Source organism: Sceloporus occidentalis, unplaced genomic scaffold (genome assembly GCF_023333645.1).
Source record: "Sceloporus occidentalis isolate IW3139 unplaced genomic scaffold, rSceOcc1.0.p SCAF_5, whole genome shotgun sequence".
NCBI lineage: Eukaryota > Metazoa > Chordata > Lepidosauria > Squamata > Phrynosomatidae > Sceloporus > Sceloporus occidentalis.
In genome coordinates, this window is record NW_028316985.1 from 24,753,390 (window position 1) to 24,771,078 (window position 17,689).

General features: G+C 41.3%; 2 protein-coding genes across 7 annotated transcripts in view; one reads left to right on the forward strand and one right to left on the reverse strand.

Moving 5' to 3' along the window:
• LOC149311778 (uncharacterized) overlaps positions 1-17,689 on the forward strand; it is a 21,536-nt gene continuing 3,847 nt past the window's right edge. Inside the window, exons 1-9 of one of the 3 annotated variants that reach the window (XM_089527892.1) lie at positions 1-219; positions 1,917-2,129; positions 4,177-4,542; positions 5,022-5,113; positions 6,288-6,465; positions 6,954-7,185; positions 8,379-8,932; positions 10,224-10,317; positions 12,364-12,557. In XM_089527892.1, the coding sequence (XP_089384018.1) occupies positions 1,938-2,129; positions 4,177-4,542; positions 5,022-5,113; positions 6,288-6,465; positions 6,954-7,185; positions 8,379-8,932; positions 10,224-10,317; positions 12,364-12,557 (1,902 nt within the window). In that variant the 5' untranslated portion in view covers positions 1-219; positions 1,917-1,937. Of the gene's footprint in view, positions 220-444; positions 456-1,916; positions 2,130-4,176; positions 4,543-5,021; positions 5,114-6,287; positions 6,466-6,953; positions 7,186-8,378; positions 8,933-10,223; positions 10,318-12,363; positions 12,558-17,689 lie in introns of those variants that run through there. The other 2 variants (XM_089527894.1, XM_089527893.1) reach the window with 2 other exon arrangements.
• Positions 14,600-17,689, reverse strand: part of ADCK2 (aarF domain containing kinase 2) — a 14,894-nt gene continuing 11,804 nt past the window's right edge. For 2 of the 4 annotated variants that reach the window (XM_089527898.1, XM_089527895.1), the window contains one exon: positions 15,207-16,726. In XM_089527898.1, coding sequence (XP_089384024.1) covers positions 16,577-16,726 — 150 coding nt within the window. In that variant the 3' untranslated portion in view covers positions 15,207-16,576. Of the gene's footprint in view, positions 15,129-15,206; positions 16,727-17,689 lie in introns of those variants that run through there. The other 2 variants (XR_016281499.1, XM_089527897.1) reach the window with 2 other exon arrangements.

Below are 17,689 nucleotides of genomic sequence, written 5' to 3' on the forward strand. Positions count from 1 at the left end.
GAGGGGGTGTATTGTGTGTAGCTGCAGTTTTCTCCCGCTTCACAAAGAACCTGCTGGACTCAGAGGAAACACAGAATTTTAATTGTTTTCGTTTTGTTTTACGGCGCAGTGAAAAGACCCACAGCTGCTCCCTCCTCCCCCCATTCATAATGGTTCCGTCTGCGGTGCTTGGTTGCCTAGCAACCGGGCTGGAGGACTTCAGTCGCTTAGGGGGCTCAGGTGAGTGGGAGGAATGGGCCAGACCAAGTGCCTGGAGGCTGAAATAATGCAGCTTGACGGACCTGTTACATTGTCCATGGCTCCATCCTACTGTAGTTTGGCAGAGAAAGGCTACGAGACCTTGTGAAACTACAAATCCCAGGATTCCATGGGATGGAGCTACAACACTTAAAGCGGTGTCAAACTGCATCATTTCTACAGTGTAGATGCACCCTGAGAGAGATGGGGATCATGGGGTGTGTGGACGCATCTACACTGTAGAAATAATGTACAGTTTAAGACACTCTTGCGCTGCATCCACACTGGAGAAATGATCCGGTTTGGCACTGCCTTAACTCTTTCTGGCTCAGGGCTATTGAATTCTGGGAGTTGGAATTTATCGTGGGGCTCCAACTCCCAGAATTCCATAGCCTTGAGCCAGAAAGAGTTAAAGCGGAGCCAAACTGGGTTATTTCTCCAGTCTAGATGCAGCCTTGTTTAGGGAGGCATTCCAAGTTACTGGTTGTTAATCTGATGCTTACTTTGTTTGTTTGTTTGTTGGTTGGTTTTTATCGTATGCTAGTTAGTATTATTTTAGAGATACTTTAATCGCGTAATGTCGTCATTTTAGATTATACACCACTTGGCAGGTTTTTCTTCTTTCTTTCTTTTTTTACCCCTTCCTTATTTTATTTGACCCTTACTGTGTAAAGTGCTGTGCAAACTTTACAGCACTCTATATATTAATGTTAATTATTATTATTATTATTATTATTATTGCAACAGCTCTATCCTACATAATCCTGGGATCTGTAGTTTGGTGGACCACCAGCCCTCTTTAGCAGAGAAGGATGAAAGACCTTGTGAAACTACATAGAATCATAGAGTTGGAAGAGACTGCAAGGGCCATCCAGTCCAACCCCATTCTGCCATGCAGGAACTCTCAATCAAAGCATCCCCATCCAGCCTCTGCTTAAAGACCTCCAACGAGGGATCCCAGCATTCACTAGGATGGAGCTACAGCACTTAAATTGGTGTCACACTGCATTATTTCTGCAGTGTAGGAGCACTGAGATAAAATATAGACTGAGGCTGCATCCACTCTGCAGAAATAATCCAGTTTTACACCACTTTAACTGCCATGGCTCCATGATATGGGATTCATGGAACTGTACAGTACTTTGTTGTGGCACCAGAACACTCTGACAGAGAAGTCTAAATGTCTTTGCAGCTATACAGATGGGCAGAAAGGGGTGGCAAAATGCTGCCCCTTTCTGACCCGGATGGAGCAACCAAACACTATGGCCTCCAATACGCTGCACATGGGGCACCATTGGCGCACTCGTGTGCAATAATGATGTCCGCATGGCACAGCGCTGTTTGGGTACTGCGCCGCGCAGCCATCATCATCATGTGTATGGATGGGTACATGCAATGATGGCAGCCAGGATGCAAGGTAGGGTTGCTGAGCATGTCAGCGCTCAGCCCCCATGCACCCCTACTTCAGGCCAGGCATGATACAGTTGCCTTAGGGTTGCCGTAAGTCAGAAATGACTTGACATACATAACATATATATTTCAAAGGAAAGCAATAGCAAACCACTTTTGAGTATTCCTTGCTTAAGAAAACCCTGTGAAATTCATGGGCTAACCATTCTTTGTGTACTTTGGTAGTTTGTCATTGAAATTTTAATTATTGTTTTTATTGTTATTTCTAGCACAGGAAAAAAGTCTCTGAAATGTCCCATCACTGTCATGGTGCCATACCTGTGGCTGACATTCACGAACAGAATGTGGCTTTCGTGATCTGCGCCTCTGAAAGTAACCCCTCCAAGCTATGCATCCTGAAAGAAGTTCTCATAAAGACTCTCTTTTCATTGCCCAACAAACTGCTGGACTCCATGTTCAATGTCATCAGTTTCTCTGGAAAGGTAATTAAAAACTAGTAAAGAACTATCAGAGTTACAAAATAAAAAATATAAGTTAATTTGGTAACTCATTACTTTTTGAAATTCATGTATGTTTCATATACACCTTATGCACATAACTTGAAGGTAATTTTACACACAATATTTTAAAATAATTTTGTTCATGAAACAAAGTTTGTGTACACTGAACCATCAGAAAGGAAATCTCAGCTACCCAGGTGGGCAATTTTGAATTTTGGAGTATTCCAGATTCCAGATTTCCGAATAAGAGATACTCAACCTGTATTTTTCAAAGGTGTAACTTCTTTTTAATTAATAACTCTATGAGTTACCTTTATTTGATGTGATGTGATTTGTTTGATATTTGATGTTTTTAATCTGTTTTTTCCTTTCTATATGGTAATTTTATCTATTCCTCTTTTAATTGTTATTATCTTAGAATGTACGCCTTGGGCAGGCTTTTATTTACTCCTAATTTTACCGACTTTGTACAGCGCTGTGTATAATTACAGCGCTATAGAAATAAAGTTTAATAATAATAATAATAATAATAATAATAATAGCAGCAATTACCTGTTGGGTATTCAGAGTAATGACTAAAGTAATCAATTCTTTTTAAGAAGTAACAATCCAAGTTCTAAGAGCTATGATCCAAAACATACTGCCAAAATTATCCACTTCGAGACAGTTTTAAATGCCCTGGCTCAATGCTAGGGATTCTGGGAACTGTAGTTTATTGTGGCAACAGAGTTCTCTGACAGGGAAGGCTAAATGTCTCACAAAATGCAGGTTCCAGAACCCCAAAATATTGAACTAAGGCAGTTTAAGCAGTTTCAACCTGGATTATTTCTGCAGTGTGTTTTGGACCTAAGTAATTTTAGAAGAAGGAGCCTTTTCCAACTGTTCGTCCTTCAGATGTGCACAAATGCAACTCATATCATCCTAGGATATTGGAAGTCATAGTCAGTATATCTCAGGGTGGGCAACTGCAGAGGAAGGGGGCCACTCTGACTTATGCCTGTCCATCCACATCATCACATTTCTGCAAACCAAATGTCACTTCCAGCCACCACTTTGGCTGACTTTGGGCCAATTATTTTCTTTTTTCCGGGGTTTTGGAGGTTTAGGAGTGGTTGTGGGAAGCAACTGGGAAGCAGTTTGGTGGGCTTTGGTCTGGTTTTCAATTGAAACCTCCCCCCCCCCCATTTTATTTGAGGTCCTGGGGACTTTGAAAGACTTTTGAGGGCTTCTAGGGCTACAGCCTAGGTGTCTCAAGAGCCAGACATTGTCCATGAGTTGCACTTTGCCCACCCCTGATTTATCTGGAGGTCGCTGGATTGGGGTAGACTGTTCTGGAGCAAGAGCGAGCTGTCACCGAAATAGACTTGCAGGTGATTACTGTTTCAAGTTAGAATTGCAATCACCTGCAAGAAACATTTTTCATTACCATTGAGTTCAAACTGCTAGGGCTTTTAGTTAGCAGAAATTTTCTGCCAACGGCCCCCATGCCTTCCTGCTCTTTCTAAACTTTGCCAACTTCCTTATTATTATTAGTAGTAGTAGTATTGTTATTATAGTTTATTTATATAGCACTGTAGATTTACACAGCGCTGTACATACAAATAATAAAATAGATAAAAATGAAACCTGCCAATGTTTGATATTTGATATCCAATATCAAATCAAATGGCTGATAAATAATCACACAATGCCTGGGAACGCTTCCCTGAACAGGATGGGCTTCAGCTCAGTTTTAAAACTGGTCAAAGAAGTGATGACACGCGTGCTCAGGGGGGGAAGAAGAAACTGGGGTGGGGGGAGAAGTGGATTTTTCCAGCAACGATAGGCATACCTTAATTAACAAAAACATGCATCTGAGGAAGTAGGTTCAGGTCTACAGTAAGCTACCAACTTCTTTCAATTACCGGTAGTCTCAAAGGTGCTACAAGATCTGATATAATATTAAAGTCATTGAAATCTGCATTCTTTCAGAAGCTTGTACTCTGGATTTGGTTGTCTATTGTAAGTAATCCCATCATTTCTTCTGCAGGTGTTAAAATGGCAGAATCGCTTGGTGGCTTGTTCCCTCACCACTGTGACTGAAGCAGCTGCCTGGGTCAGAGCCCTTCAGATTAGCAGCACGGCCAACATCTTGAATGCTGTGGCAGCAGCCCTGGAGGATCCTACCTGCCAAGCAGTATATCTGTTCACTAGTGAGCTGCCTGAGGGCACAGTGGAGGAACTATGTAGGCTCTTTAAGGACACCGAGCAAGCCCACCCTGTTCATACTGTCTATGTGTTAGAAGGTGGAGAAGAGAGGAAAGACAGTTCACAAAAAATATTGGAGAAAGTAGCCAAGGAGTCTGGTGGTTCCTTTCAGTCCCTCAGCCTCAGCCCCAATGAGGCTTCAGATGAGGTAGGTACAGAGCCTAGAGAAATGACCTTTTTTGAAATACCACTCCCAGAATCTCCCAGCTGCTGGCTCTGCTGGCTGGGGAATTCTGAAAGTAGTAATTCAGAAAAGAAGTTTTCCAAGCTCTAGATAAGTAACAGTAAATGGTGCCAAGACTGAATCTAAGGGGTGGGTCACACATATACATGTACATAATTTGATTTTTCACTATTGTATGAGTCACCCTTGATTAGCCAGAGCTGACTGCATTGAAAAATCTGCCTTTGTCACATTCATCTTCTGCCTCCAGAGAGCTATGAAGGCTCATTTACACATACAAGTGTGTTATTTCACTAAAGAGATGCTTATGTGTTTATGAACCAAACCAGTGAAGGAAATTGCTGGAAAGGCCCAAAATGTGTGGAAGTCCTACTAGTATAAGTATTGAAAGATATGAAATTTGAAATCCTCTGTAATGCTTTTATTTCTCCAAACCTTTCTAGGATAACCCTGGTTGTACTGCAGGCATTCACTGTTCTGTTTGTATTAGCAAGCAGCACTCCACCCTTTGGCTGACTGGGGACTGCAAAACACAGTAAGTTTAAAGAGCATAAATCTTTTAAATCAGGGATAGGCCCTACAGATGTTGGATTGCAAATGCCATCATCATCCACCACTGAAGTTGATAAGAACCACTGTGGGTTGCAGTCCAACAACTTCTCAAGGGCCATACCATACACTGCACCAGTGTTATAGCTAGCATATTTAGCAGCCCATATGGATAATTTTTAACACCCCGTTTGGACGCTCCGCCCGAGGAACGTCATCATGGCGTGCCCTGTGTGTACAGCCGCACGCCAGGATGGCGCCCAGGTGGTGGAACTAGGGCTGGGAGCGTGAGCATGCTCCGCCCTAGTTCAGCCTTAGCACGCAGTCAGACCTGCACAAAGTGCCGGTCTGTACTGCCTCTTAGTCCTTGAAAACTCTATATTCCCTTTTTTAAGGATACACACACACAAAGTTCAAAGCAAGTATCAAAAAATAGCAGATTTCCACTCATTATCACCACCCTCTTATATTTGCAAGATCTGTTCGGTGGGGTTGAGCAAAGTGGATTTAATGCATGATCTGTTGGAAGGGGTTGAACAAAGAGGATTTAAAATAGGGATGGGTTGAACAAGGAGGATTTAATTTAGGATCTGATGAAGGTGGCTGAGCAAAGAGGATTTAAAGTAGGGATTCAAGCAAGAGGGAACTGAAGGAAGAGTGGAGTACTGTATTTGGAAGGACCAATAAGATGGCTTCTGGGGACTGAGCAGCAGCAAGGAAGTTAAGCAGGAACTACAACAATGAAGTGGAAGGTGTGGGATAATCTTGGTTGCTTTGTGCCAAGGTGTGGCAAGCAATGCTGGCTATTTCAAGTAAAGAGGATCTCTCAACTTTGCAAAGGAGGTTCCATGGCTTGGGAGGGGGTTGCACTTTGCCCTCCCTGGGCTTGAATCTTCCTTTGAGGCAGACTGAATGCCACATCACCAGCTGAGCCCAACTGCTCTCTTTCCCATTTCTCTTGGCTTCATGAACAATGCACCCTCTTCACACTTGCACTCAGAGTGGGCCACCACAGTATGTGCCCCCCCCCCCCCTGTATGCCACCACATTTCCCATGAGTTTTAGGTGAATATTTTATTTTGCTAATCTTGGAATAATGGAGGAAATGATTTTTTTTAAAAAAAAAGAAAAGAGCACATGTTCTTTTTCTATGTCCACAGATTTCCATTGGGCACATGGAGTCCAGATTTTCCTGATGTATTTTTGGGCAGCTCCATGCAGGAAGATTCAAAGAATTGGTCCTCAGAGATTCACAACTTGCCAAGGGGAATCAGAGTCCTAGCTAGAAAACAGATTGATGGATATTATTATCCAGGTCATATTGTCCAAATGGTAAAGGTCAGTTTATTTACCTGATTTTACCTTGTATTAGTTAACATTAGTTTTCACTTTTTTAAAACAAAAGCATAGGTCGACTATAGTTTTTTTTGGGGGGAGGGGGGTCGGGCTATGTGGCTGTGTTTTGGAAGAGTTTATTCCTGATGTTTTGCCAGCATCTGTGGCTGGCATGTTCACAGAAAGGTGGACTTCCAGCCACTTCCAGATTTCTAGTGATCCATACAGCCCCTGGAAGGCCCCAGAGTCAGAAAACTGGCCCCTGTACCTACTAAAGTTGCCTTCTCCTGTTTTATTTTCTTAATCTACTTTTTACTTTTTAATGTAAACTGATTGGTAACCTACAGTGGAAAACCAGTATATATATTCTAAATGCATGCTATTTTGAATATTGGATTACTGTGCTTCAAAAAGCAGGAAATGATGGATGGATGATTTTTAGCTGGCTACCATCACATTTGCCTAACAAGATTACTGGTTCAATCTTTTAGGGCTCTAGAGAACAAGTTCTGATTAAGTTTGAACGACCTCAATGGCCACGGAAGGGCAGAGCTCAGTCCCAAATGCAAGAAACACCCCTCTATGATATTATTGATTATGAAGATGCCAGATGGCAGCCATTAGCTCCAGGAGATGGGGTCCTAGCTCAGTGGGAGAAGAAAAGCCAACGGTATGGCCCAGGCATTATCCTCCAGGTTGTAGAGACTGAATCATCTCATTCAGGTACTGGTTATTTTGTCCCTTATGCGTACAACCCTAGGATCCACACCACTTTTTTAAAATTCATACTAGAAAGGCAAAATAATGCTAGTGATACATTATTTTGCCTGGTTAGATATAGTGTGTTTAGATCAATGCCTTGTCTTGTAACAAAGTAGCCATTTCCCCCCAAGCAAAGGGAAGTATTACTATCTTATTTACATAGTTTCCTGGAAAATCAATTTGAACTGGAAGCTGATCACTCACAGACCAGCACCCTTCCACAGATCATTTTCAGTATAACTGGTTTAGAACTGCCCCACATCCTATTGAAAATTCTTGAAACGTTCTAGTGCTCTGAAAGAGCTTCAGAGGCAAACCTTAGTCAGGATCAAGTATTAGCAAAGTGCAGTCCTTGAGTCCCTAAATGTGACTCCTGAAGCTCCCAAAAATCCCCCAACTCCCTTCCAATTTATTTTTTAAAACTGATTTTTGAGTGATTCTTTGCCCCAAAACCACCCAAATGTGTCCAAACCTGCTGCAGTCTGCTTCCTGCACCTGCCAAACATCTCCAAAACACAAATTTAGAAAATTGGCCAAAATGGCAGGCAGAAGTGACATTGTATCATTTCAGGAACACCAAAATACAATGGTGCAGCCTACTTGGGGAGGGAGAGTAAGATGGCAAAAATGGCTCCTAGGATCTGCACAGTTGCCCACCCCTGGTCAAGAGCCCATTTGTTGATGTAAGTACCCTGAAGAAGATTAGAGGCTATGAAGGTGGCAGGATCAGGAAAGAGGAGAAGGAGCCATGGGTGCTGTAATGGTGACGTTGACCACAGCAAAAGCTTTTTCCATCAGGAGATAAAGCTGCCTTGCTAGTTCTCAAGCAGTTCTCCTGATACTGAAGACCTCACTACTGTCCTCTTGCTGCCATTGCACCCAGTCAATAGTGACTTATGTGGATATCAGTGACCAACAGAACTTCAGCCTTGGTCAGCTAATATTTCCACATGGACCACAGCATGGAATAGTTAATCTTTTTGGACTATACTTCCATGTTAGCTGGAGAATGCTGGGAGTAATAGTCCAAAATAACTTTTCCAAGGTGCCTTGTCACATGCAGGTGAGGCACAGATGTAGGCAAGCAATAGCATTAATCTTTCTTGCTTCTAAAGTGTTGTTTCCCCCCCCCCCCGGTGTATTTTTGTTTATAGTCTTTAAAAACAGCAAAGTGCTAGTTAATTTCTGGAATGGTCAGACTAAAAAAGTGTCTGCAGATAACACTGTGAAGATCCCACATCCTCTGAGAGAACGCATCGTCCTTGAGCTTCAGATGCCCTTAACAGCCAGAGAAATGTTAGTGGAACAGTGTCCAGATTATCCTTATGTTGTGCCACCTGGTTACAGAGCTTCAGGACCTTGCAGGCAGAATCATTTAGACTGGATGCATTGGCATGATGCCCCCAATGTCAAGTGTGCTGGCACTAGCTGCATCCCTGCCCATCTCCCCCACTGCTATTTTCACTTCCCATCTTGGAAATCTGCTAGCTGCCCAGCATGTACAAGAAAACCAGGTGATACCTTGACACAAAGAATCAACCTGACAAAGGAAGAACTGAACAGGAGAATAGATGAGCAGCTTTCAAAGGGGAGAGTTCCCATTTTAGAAGGATATGAAATGGAAGAGAGCAGCAAACTAAAGAAAGAAAACAGCTTTGAATTTAAATCTGGTGAAGAGATGGAGAGCAAAGTTACAAAACCAAACAAGGTATGACAGCATGTTAATTAAGTGGTTCAATTAGAATGGTAATAGGTTTGTATTATGATTCATGACCCTACTGAGCTAAATCCAATTGCTAGTCCCAACTAAAGTAGATTAATAAGAACGATAAATCAACACATATGTAAATCTTATTGCTTCAATAGATTTACTCCGATTTCGATTAATGATTGGCCAGTAGTGGGAATTATACAGACTACTGATGTTGTCAAACTGCACCTCCCAGCTTTCTCATCATTAGGTAACCTAGCTAGAGTAGAGAGGTTTCTCAAAACAATTAAGGCCGGGGGGGGGGGGTTTAAAGAACTCAGAACATATGACATTAATACTCTGTATTGATTAATAAAGTCAATTTGTTACTATAGGAGCACAAAATATCTAATTTCTAATTTGCTATGCGTAAAATTATCATGTTTTCGAGATACCAAAAGTACAATTCAGACAAAAAATTAAGTGGAATTTACTACTTGAATTTCTTGGCCAAGGTCCTGCATCAGATATGCAACCATGACATTATGGCTGTGATCTGATCCCCAAAACTAATTTACAGCCAGCTGCAACAAAAGACAGAGTTCTATGGTGTTGGCAAGCAGGGTACTAAAGGATGACACACCCATCCCCCTCCTCCCAGTGACCAGCAGGGCAACATCACAAGTGGTTCTTGTGCAGTCATACCACACATCTTCAGCATGCTGGCAGCAGCATCCTAAAGCACTCTGCCAACTAGTGCTGCAGAATCCCATCTCTCAGTGTGGCTGGCTGGATTTTAGAGTTGGTTTCAGGGACATTTACAATAATGACAATGGTACTTTGATCATAAATCTGAATAGGAAACAATTACAATGGGCCCTTAGTATCTGTTAAGGTTTGGTTCCAGGGCTCCCTATGGATACCAAACTGTGGATGCTCAAGTCATATTAAATACAGTGGTAGAATTCAAAGACATGGCCAAGTTAGTCTGGAAAATCAGTATGCAAAGGGATTTTGTAGCACTTTTGAGACTCACACATGCTTCTTTCACTGTTTACCCTGATCTCCCTTTCATCTGGTGTAATTTCATAAACTATGATACATAGTGAATAGGATTATTCATTGTTATTGTTATTGTTTCCATTAATATTGCTTTACTTAGTTCTAATTTACATGGATGGTGTAGTGATGATAATGTAATATAACAAACTCATTTTCTTTATTAGAATTTGTCAAATGCAATTCAGTAGCATCAGATAAACAAATGTTTCCATCATTATGGGTTTTCATTCTTTATCAATTTCAACAGGACCATCTAAGCAAAAATCTAAAGGAAGTTTCTGCCACTACGGTTGATGTAGCTACTAACACAGGCAAACACATGATTCAGCAAAGACAAAAAGGTATGTTTAATGTGAACAAGAACAGAGGGCTTCTGGTATCTTCTTAGATACCTTCCCTTCTTAGGAATAAGGTGATTAGGAAGTTGATTCATAATAATAATAATATAATTTGTTTTATTTATATACCGCTATTCCAAAGATCATAGCAGTGAACAGCAAGTAAGCTAATTAGCAAGTAAGCTAATTTGCCCCCAACAGTCTGGGTACTCATTTTAGCGACCTCGGAAGGATGCAAGCCTGAGTCGAGCTTGGGCCCTTTTGCTGGTCTTGAACTCGCAACCTTGTGGTTTTGAGTGAATGGCTGCAGTACAGGCATTTAACCACTGCGCCACCAGGGCTCCTAAAATACATACATACATAGAATACATAGAAATACATCTGCCATTGCCCTTTCATCTTCTCCACCCACTGCCTTGCCAAGCCATTTCCTAGTGAGCTGCACATCTGGCTCCTTCCTCTAAAGACGGAGGTCAGGACTGCTGCTGAGGCCACTAGTTTGTTGCACAAACATTGCTATGCTCTAAGGAGCAGCATTTTCTCTTATCTAGAATTCGTCTGATACTGCTTTGGTGGATCTCTCCAAGTGTGTAACCAGTAACCAGCTATAAATGTCAGCATGTTACATTGCCACATAGAACAGAGCTAGTGTGATGTAATGTTAGACTAAGACTGAGAAAGCCTGGTTTCAAATCCCTTGCTCAGCCATAAGGCTCATGGGATAATCTTCAGCCAGTAACTGCCTCTCAGTCTAACCTGCTGCACACACTTGTTGTGGGGATAAAAATGGGGCAGCGGCGGGGGGGGGGGGGCAGGTGGGCGGAGAATCATATATGTCCCTCTCAGCTCCTTGGAGGAATGTCTGCTTATAATTTTAACAGATAAATAAAATAACAAGTTGGATCTAGATTTAGACATATGAAACTCGGCCAGCGGAAAAGGACTCTCCCTTCCCTCAATTGCTACAGAGAGGATCAGGGACCCTTCCAGTTGAACTAAACTGAGATGTGCAGAAAAATGAGATCCCCCAAAATCAGATGGAAACAACCTTTCACAAGCATAAGTCTACTCATCAAAGATGCCTCTGCCTGATTTTCTGAGAGCTTCACATCACAGACTGTTCTATCCAACCACATTCCTCAGCCCTCTCTGTAGCATTTTTGGATGAATATAGAGGCTACTGTGGGGAGTAAGGGAGGGCAGGCAGAAAGTTCTCTTTAGCCAGCTCCAGTAAGACATACCTAAGTCTTGATCCAGCCCTGAAAATGAGATCTTAAATGAAAAAGGCATAGCAGAACTTTACGCTCACAGTTACACTTCAGTTGTGCTATGCCAATTTGTTACAGAATTGCACATGGTCAGAAGTGCAACTATACAGTTGATGTGTGATGATGCACTATGTCACCACATGCATAACTCTGTTTTTATAGTTTCTACTGAACACAGATGCTATCAATTGTTCAAAAAAGTACAGTTGCACACATAAGGGGACTTATATATGTAAAACACCAACATGATGACAGCTTATATTCTAATGGTACCCGTTTGCTCCATGATATCACTGCCCTACACAAACCATATAAGAAGGATTATTATTACTTCTGAAGAAAAGAATCACTGCTAAACAATTCCTCAGGACACAGAGGTCTTTCTTTGGGATAGTAATGGATTGCCACCATAGAAAAGGAATTGTAAGCAAAGAAGTAGTCTATCAAAACAGTCAGCTGTTCTAAAGGAAGGGGGGGGAGATTTTTCACTCTCAATATTCTAGCCTACAACTCTCATAAACTGAATCCAACATGGTCAATGGGAAGGGGTTGCAATTCTAAATGTGTGAAGGGCTAAAGGTTCTCTACCCTTGCTGTAAAGACATATTAAAGAATTTATAAATGGCCCTGCTGACTTACAAAGTCTTACAAAGCACACTGATCCCCACAATTTTGCTACTCCTGGAGATTCATGTGTTTTCTGGTTCATCTTCATCACACCTGTGTTGTTTCTTCATGACCCATCACCCTAATAATGAGTTAGACTTCTTTTGCATGACAGGCTTTTCTCAGTCCAGCACAAAGAAATCTTTGGGCCAGCCTTCCCAAAGAAATTCTTCTCAGAAAACACATATCAGAGATGCTTCCCAACTCCAAGCTAAGCTTGACTGGGTAAACCAGTCATTAAAGAAAAACTGCTCAGCTATTGAATCAGTTTTGTGCCTCAAGAGGAGCTCCAGTTCACCATCCATACAGGTATGGACATCCTTCTTCCCATCTATAGGTTGCTAGAAAAATAACTCTTGCACTGCTTGGTATTTAATGGGTGAGCCTTTCTATGGTGAATTACCAAGCTTAACCTACCTAAAACTACCACTGTTGGTGAGATGTAAAAGCTCATAAGATACCTTTACTTTGAAGAAACCTTTCCCAAGGGCTCTTTCCTCTTCTGATTTTAGGGAAGAAAGAGGCATGTCATGATGTTTTGAGAGAGATGGATGTCAACAGAGCCAGGGTATTCAAACCTTAGAAGAGAGCTATTGCCTGACAAAAACAGATTAACAGAGGGAAAAGGGAAGATATGAACTCAAAACTGGGCAGCACACAACAAAGGGCTAATATTACACTGTGCCAGCAGTGGAATTCTCTTTCTTTTCTTACTTCTGATTTCAACTTGTTTGGTGTCAAAATCCCCATATCAATAATAGTAGGTTGGGGTGAAAAATCTGTGGTCTTCCAAAACATTGTTGCAACTTCTATCAGCCTTAGGCAGCAAAGCCAATAGTGAGGGATGATGAAAGTTGCAGTCTGAGAACATTAGGAAGGCTATGCATTCCCAACCTCTGATGTAGAAAGTGGTTAAACATAATTTAATATCTCACACCATTTAGACAGTGTACTTGAAAGATATAGCACTTAAATTGAGCAGATAAATTTTAATAGTTTTAAAAAATTATTGTCTTACAAAAATGTAAACCAATACAATATGCAATGTAAGTTTGAGAGAAGAGGGGTGGGGCATAGGGGGTTTAAGCTACTAATATGTAACAATATTTGTTATCCTTTTATTTTAAATAATAATAATAAAAATCCAAGCCTCCACAGCATATATTAGATCAAATCTGGTTATACTGGTGCAGTGTAAATCATGTGTTGATGGTATTTAATGGGCTAAGAAACTTTCTTATATTTAGTTAAGTCATCATTCTCTCTAGCTCAGTGCCACCTACTCCAATTAGTTTGCATGCATATACCATTACAAATTTCCTCCCAGTCCTTTTGTTTATATATTTTAGGTGCTACATAAAGTCTGCCCTGTTTTCCTGACCCTTTGGTGGGAGCTTCCAATGGCAGTGAATGCTTTTTAATGGGGTCTTCCCTGTTGTTTTTAGTCATACCTGAACGTTCTCCCCAACTCATGCAGTTAGATCCCCTGCCATCCCTGCAGACCACTATAGCTCTCAGAAACTCCTTGCAAAATCTTACATATTTTCTCTTCTTGGAACAAGCCCTCGATGGAGCAGTTTGCTTTGCTTTTCCTACTCCTACATCCTGCTGAAAAGTGAAGGAATCAGACTAGTGCAATGGCTAGGGTGCTGGGCTGGGATTTGGGAGACCCAGGTTCTAGTCCCCATTAAGCCTGCATCTGCACTGCAGAATTAACATAGTTCAACATTGCATTAACTGCCATGGCTCCATTCTATGGAATCCTGGGATTTGTAGTTTTGGGAGGCACTAGTACTCTTTTGCAGAGAAGGTTAAAGACTTTGTAAAACTTCAGATCCCAGGACTCCATAGCATTGACCCATGACAGTTAAAATGGTATCAAACTGCATTATTTATGCAGTGCAGATTAGACCTAAGCCCTGAAATCCACTGTTTAGGCTAATCACTTTCTCTCAGGCTGACCTCCCTCACAGCACTGATGTCCGGATGCAGTGATGGGAAGGAGAGTTATATATGCTGTCTTGAGCTCTCTGGAAGAAAGATGGGAAATAAATGTAGGAAACAAATAAAATACATGACAATGTTATTTTCATTGTCTCGATTTCTTCCTCTTGTATTAAGCTAAACAGCTGGGACTTCAAAGAGCATTACCAACCCCACAAAACCAAAACCCACAAAAAAGTTTCAGACAACTATTTGTGGCCCACCGGTCTATGCAACACTGTGGCACACACTCCACAATATAGAGTCTGATTTTTAAAAAGTGGAAGAAAGGCATTACTTGTCATTCTCATTCATGCTAAACCAGACTCAAGACCTTTTTTTTTAACCATTTATTATTAATTCCAATTTTTTCACTAGCAATGGTTACATTTAGACACTCATCAATTAAAAAAACCAAAAAAACAACCCAAATACTTTGGTCACCAACAACACAGTGCAGTTTAGAAGATTAAGTAAGTCATATTGTAAATGCTTTTTAGATTAGAGGTTGGAAACATATTTTCTTTTTCCCTTGTAAAGTCCTCATTCAGCATGGTAGGGCTAACAAGCCAGCTGCACAGAAAATGGCCGAGAGCTTTAAAAAAATAAAACAAAACAAAACATGGATGATTGATTTCAGTTGAGTTTCTTGTAATGCACTACACAAATAGGAAATTAATATCGTTTGCTTTTCAATATGAAAACTGATAGTTTGACATAGAATCTGCCCTTGCCCTTATATGTTTCCTTATAAGGGAGCAAGGAAAATGCTGAATATAGCATGATTTCTCTGACATTGATTGCAGCAGGCAGGTTCTTCATTTATTCCAGCTGTTTAGAAGAGTCACCTTTCTAAAACGGATTTCTTAGGAATCCCAACACATTCAGGGCAGCATCCTATGCAAATGTAAGATACACTTGTGTATACATTTTTTGGTTGAGACAAAGGTTAGTATTCCCTCCCTCCCTCCCCAATGACCAAAGCCCCCTCAAATCTCATTGTGTCAGTGCAGTAGTTGTCTTCAACAGCCATTCTGTTGTTGGTAGAGAGTAGAGGGAATCAGAGAAGCATCTGACTATGTCCCCATAGCCAGAGGCAGACCAATGTCATTATATAGGTTAAACCCTCAAGGAGACTCCAGTGGATGTCTGTGGACGATGTCTCAATTTGTCTCCTGCTATGGAAACAAAGTCAGATGCTTCTCTGATTCCCTATCAGCAATGGGAGTGGGGTGGCTATCATAGTAATATGTTAAACCCTGAGACTGGCAACACATGTGGAACTTTTTACTCTACCTGCAGTCATGTAGGATCTTGACCAATGCCTCCTAATTCTCAGTTGTATCAAAGTACGCTGCCAGTATAGTTCTTGGTGCTGAAAGTATTCCTTTGGCATGCAGAATAATAGTATTCTGTAGTCAGGGGTGGGGAACTAGTTAGAGCTAGATATATAGCTAGATACAATCCTCTCTGAAGCCACATTCGGAAGCACGACAACACCACAACATAACCGGCTCCAGAGTTGCAGTGCTTTGCTGCATATGCACTCCAGCATGGGCTGCAGGAAGCTTTTCCCTCCCTGTGCTTTTTCCTAACCATTCAGCAGTGTGGGATAAACAAAACTTCCCAGTGTTACCTTCAATCTACTGGCAGGTGTTGCTTTAGGTGGGGCAGTCCCTGCTATCATCTCCAGTCTCTGATCAGAGATAACATTACCTCTATTGCTGCTTAGAAGACAGAGCAAGGTGAGAAGCATCCTTGGAGAAGGCCATGGGCAGAAGTGTCCCTCAGGAGTCTAGATTAAGCCCACAGTCTGAAGGGTCCTCTCCCCCACCCTAAAGGATTAAAGATCTATTACAGAATCCAAGTGGAAACATTTTAGCTCTTGAGCACTGTTCCCTCATGAGATAAGTAAGCAGAACAGTGGTTCTCAGCCAAGTCATATGTTCTCAGGTTCAAATAACATTCAGGTCTAAAGAGGTTAACCTGAGCAGCACCTACTGCTAAAGGCTCTACAGTTGGGGATGGAGGTGGGAAGAAAGAATTCTGCAGTATAGAGAGCCTAGTGTGAACTAGCCAAGGCAGGAGCTAGATGCACACTGTTTTAATTTAAAATATTTCTCCAAGTGTGAGACTAGTAGTAAGCTCAACTGATTAGATGCTCCCTTTGGGGAGGAGGCATCATTGATAAGGGTACTGGTACTTTGGAAGTGTTAATCTTTTAGAGTCCAGCTTCCAGAATCCTACAATGAGCATGGCAAGTGAAGCTTTGGTCTAACAAAATATCTTTTCCAATTTATAGTCCCAAATGTTTACTCCAGGGCACCACCAAACCTTCTACCTCTCTATTGCGACTGCAGAGGAGAACTTGATGGTTTGATAAGAAGAGGTTTAGCTGCCTTCAGGATATCCAGTTCAGGATCCAGGGAGCGGCCAAGGCCTTCCAAAATCATGATGGCAAAGACAACTGAAGCAAAGTTGCTCTCCAGTTTTACCTTAAACACAAAAAGCACCAAATAAGTAAAAGCTAGCTACTAATCTTGTAAAATGAATGCAAGTTCCTGCTGTTATAATTATTCATTTATTATATTCATTTATATCCCATTCTGTTTTCAGTACTGGGACTCAGGATGGCTTACAGAATATTAAAACCAGAACAGATGAAAAATACAAAAAGCCAGTAAAAATATATCTAAATTATATTAAAAATCAATTACACAGTCTATAGCATTAAACTACTTATAATTCAATAAAACGCAAAATATCAAAACCACACAAGCATTAAAATCTCATTGCAGTCAATTCATGAAAGCCAACTAGAAAAGGAAAGGTTTCATTTGCTGGTGGAGAGAGAGCAAGAAGGGAGCCAAGGGCTTCCCAAAGGCAGGATTTCCAAAGTCTGGGAGCAGCCACCAAGAAGACCTTCTCCAGTGTGCCCACCAAACATGCCTGGGAAGGTTGTGTGACTGAGAAAAAGGCCCCTCTCAAAGATCTTAAAGCTCAAACATCTCATATTGGGACATATACTCCTTCAGATATCCTGGACTTCAGCCATATGGTAATTAGGGCTCTCCAGAGCAAGATAACCTACAAATTAACTCTCTTCACATATATATTTTTTATTTTTGGTAAAAAAAAGGGGGACAATGATTCAAAATAGTAGTAGCAATCAAGTTCTTAAATGCTATGTAGTATGGAAGGACATTTTGAAAAAGGGCTTAAAGAAACAGAGGCAGGCTTTTATTCCTCAGTTCATGTGCATCCGGTAGTTATAGAGAGTGGGAAAGAAGCCACAGAGATACATAATCTGCATTAAGAACAGAATCCAGAATAACTCAATCTTTTGAACCCTTTTCTAACCCTCAAATCTCTGACGTATGAGAACAATCCTCAGTGACATCTCTGAGAGCTTGGCTGTGTAGGATTTCCTGTGTCTGTATGTGTACTGAGGGAGATGG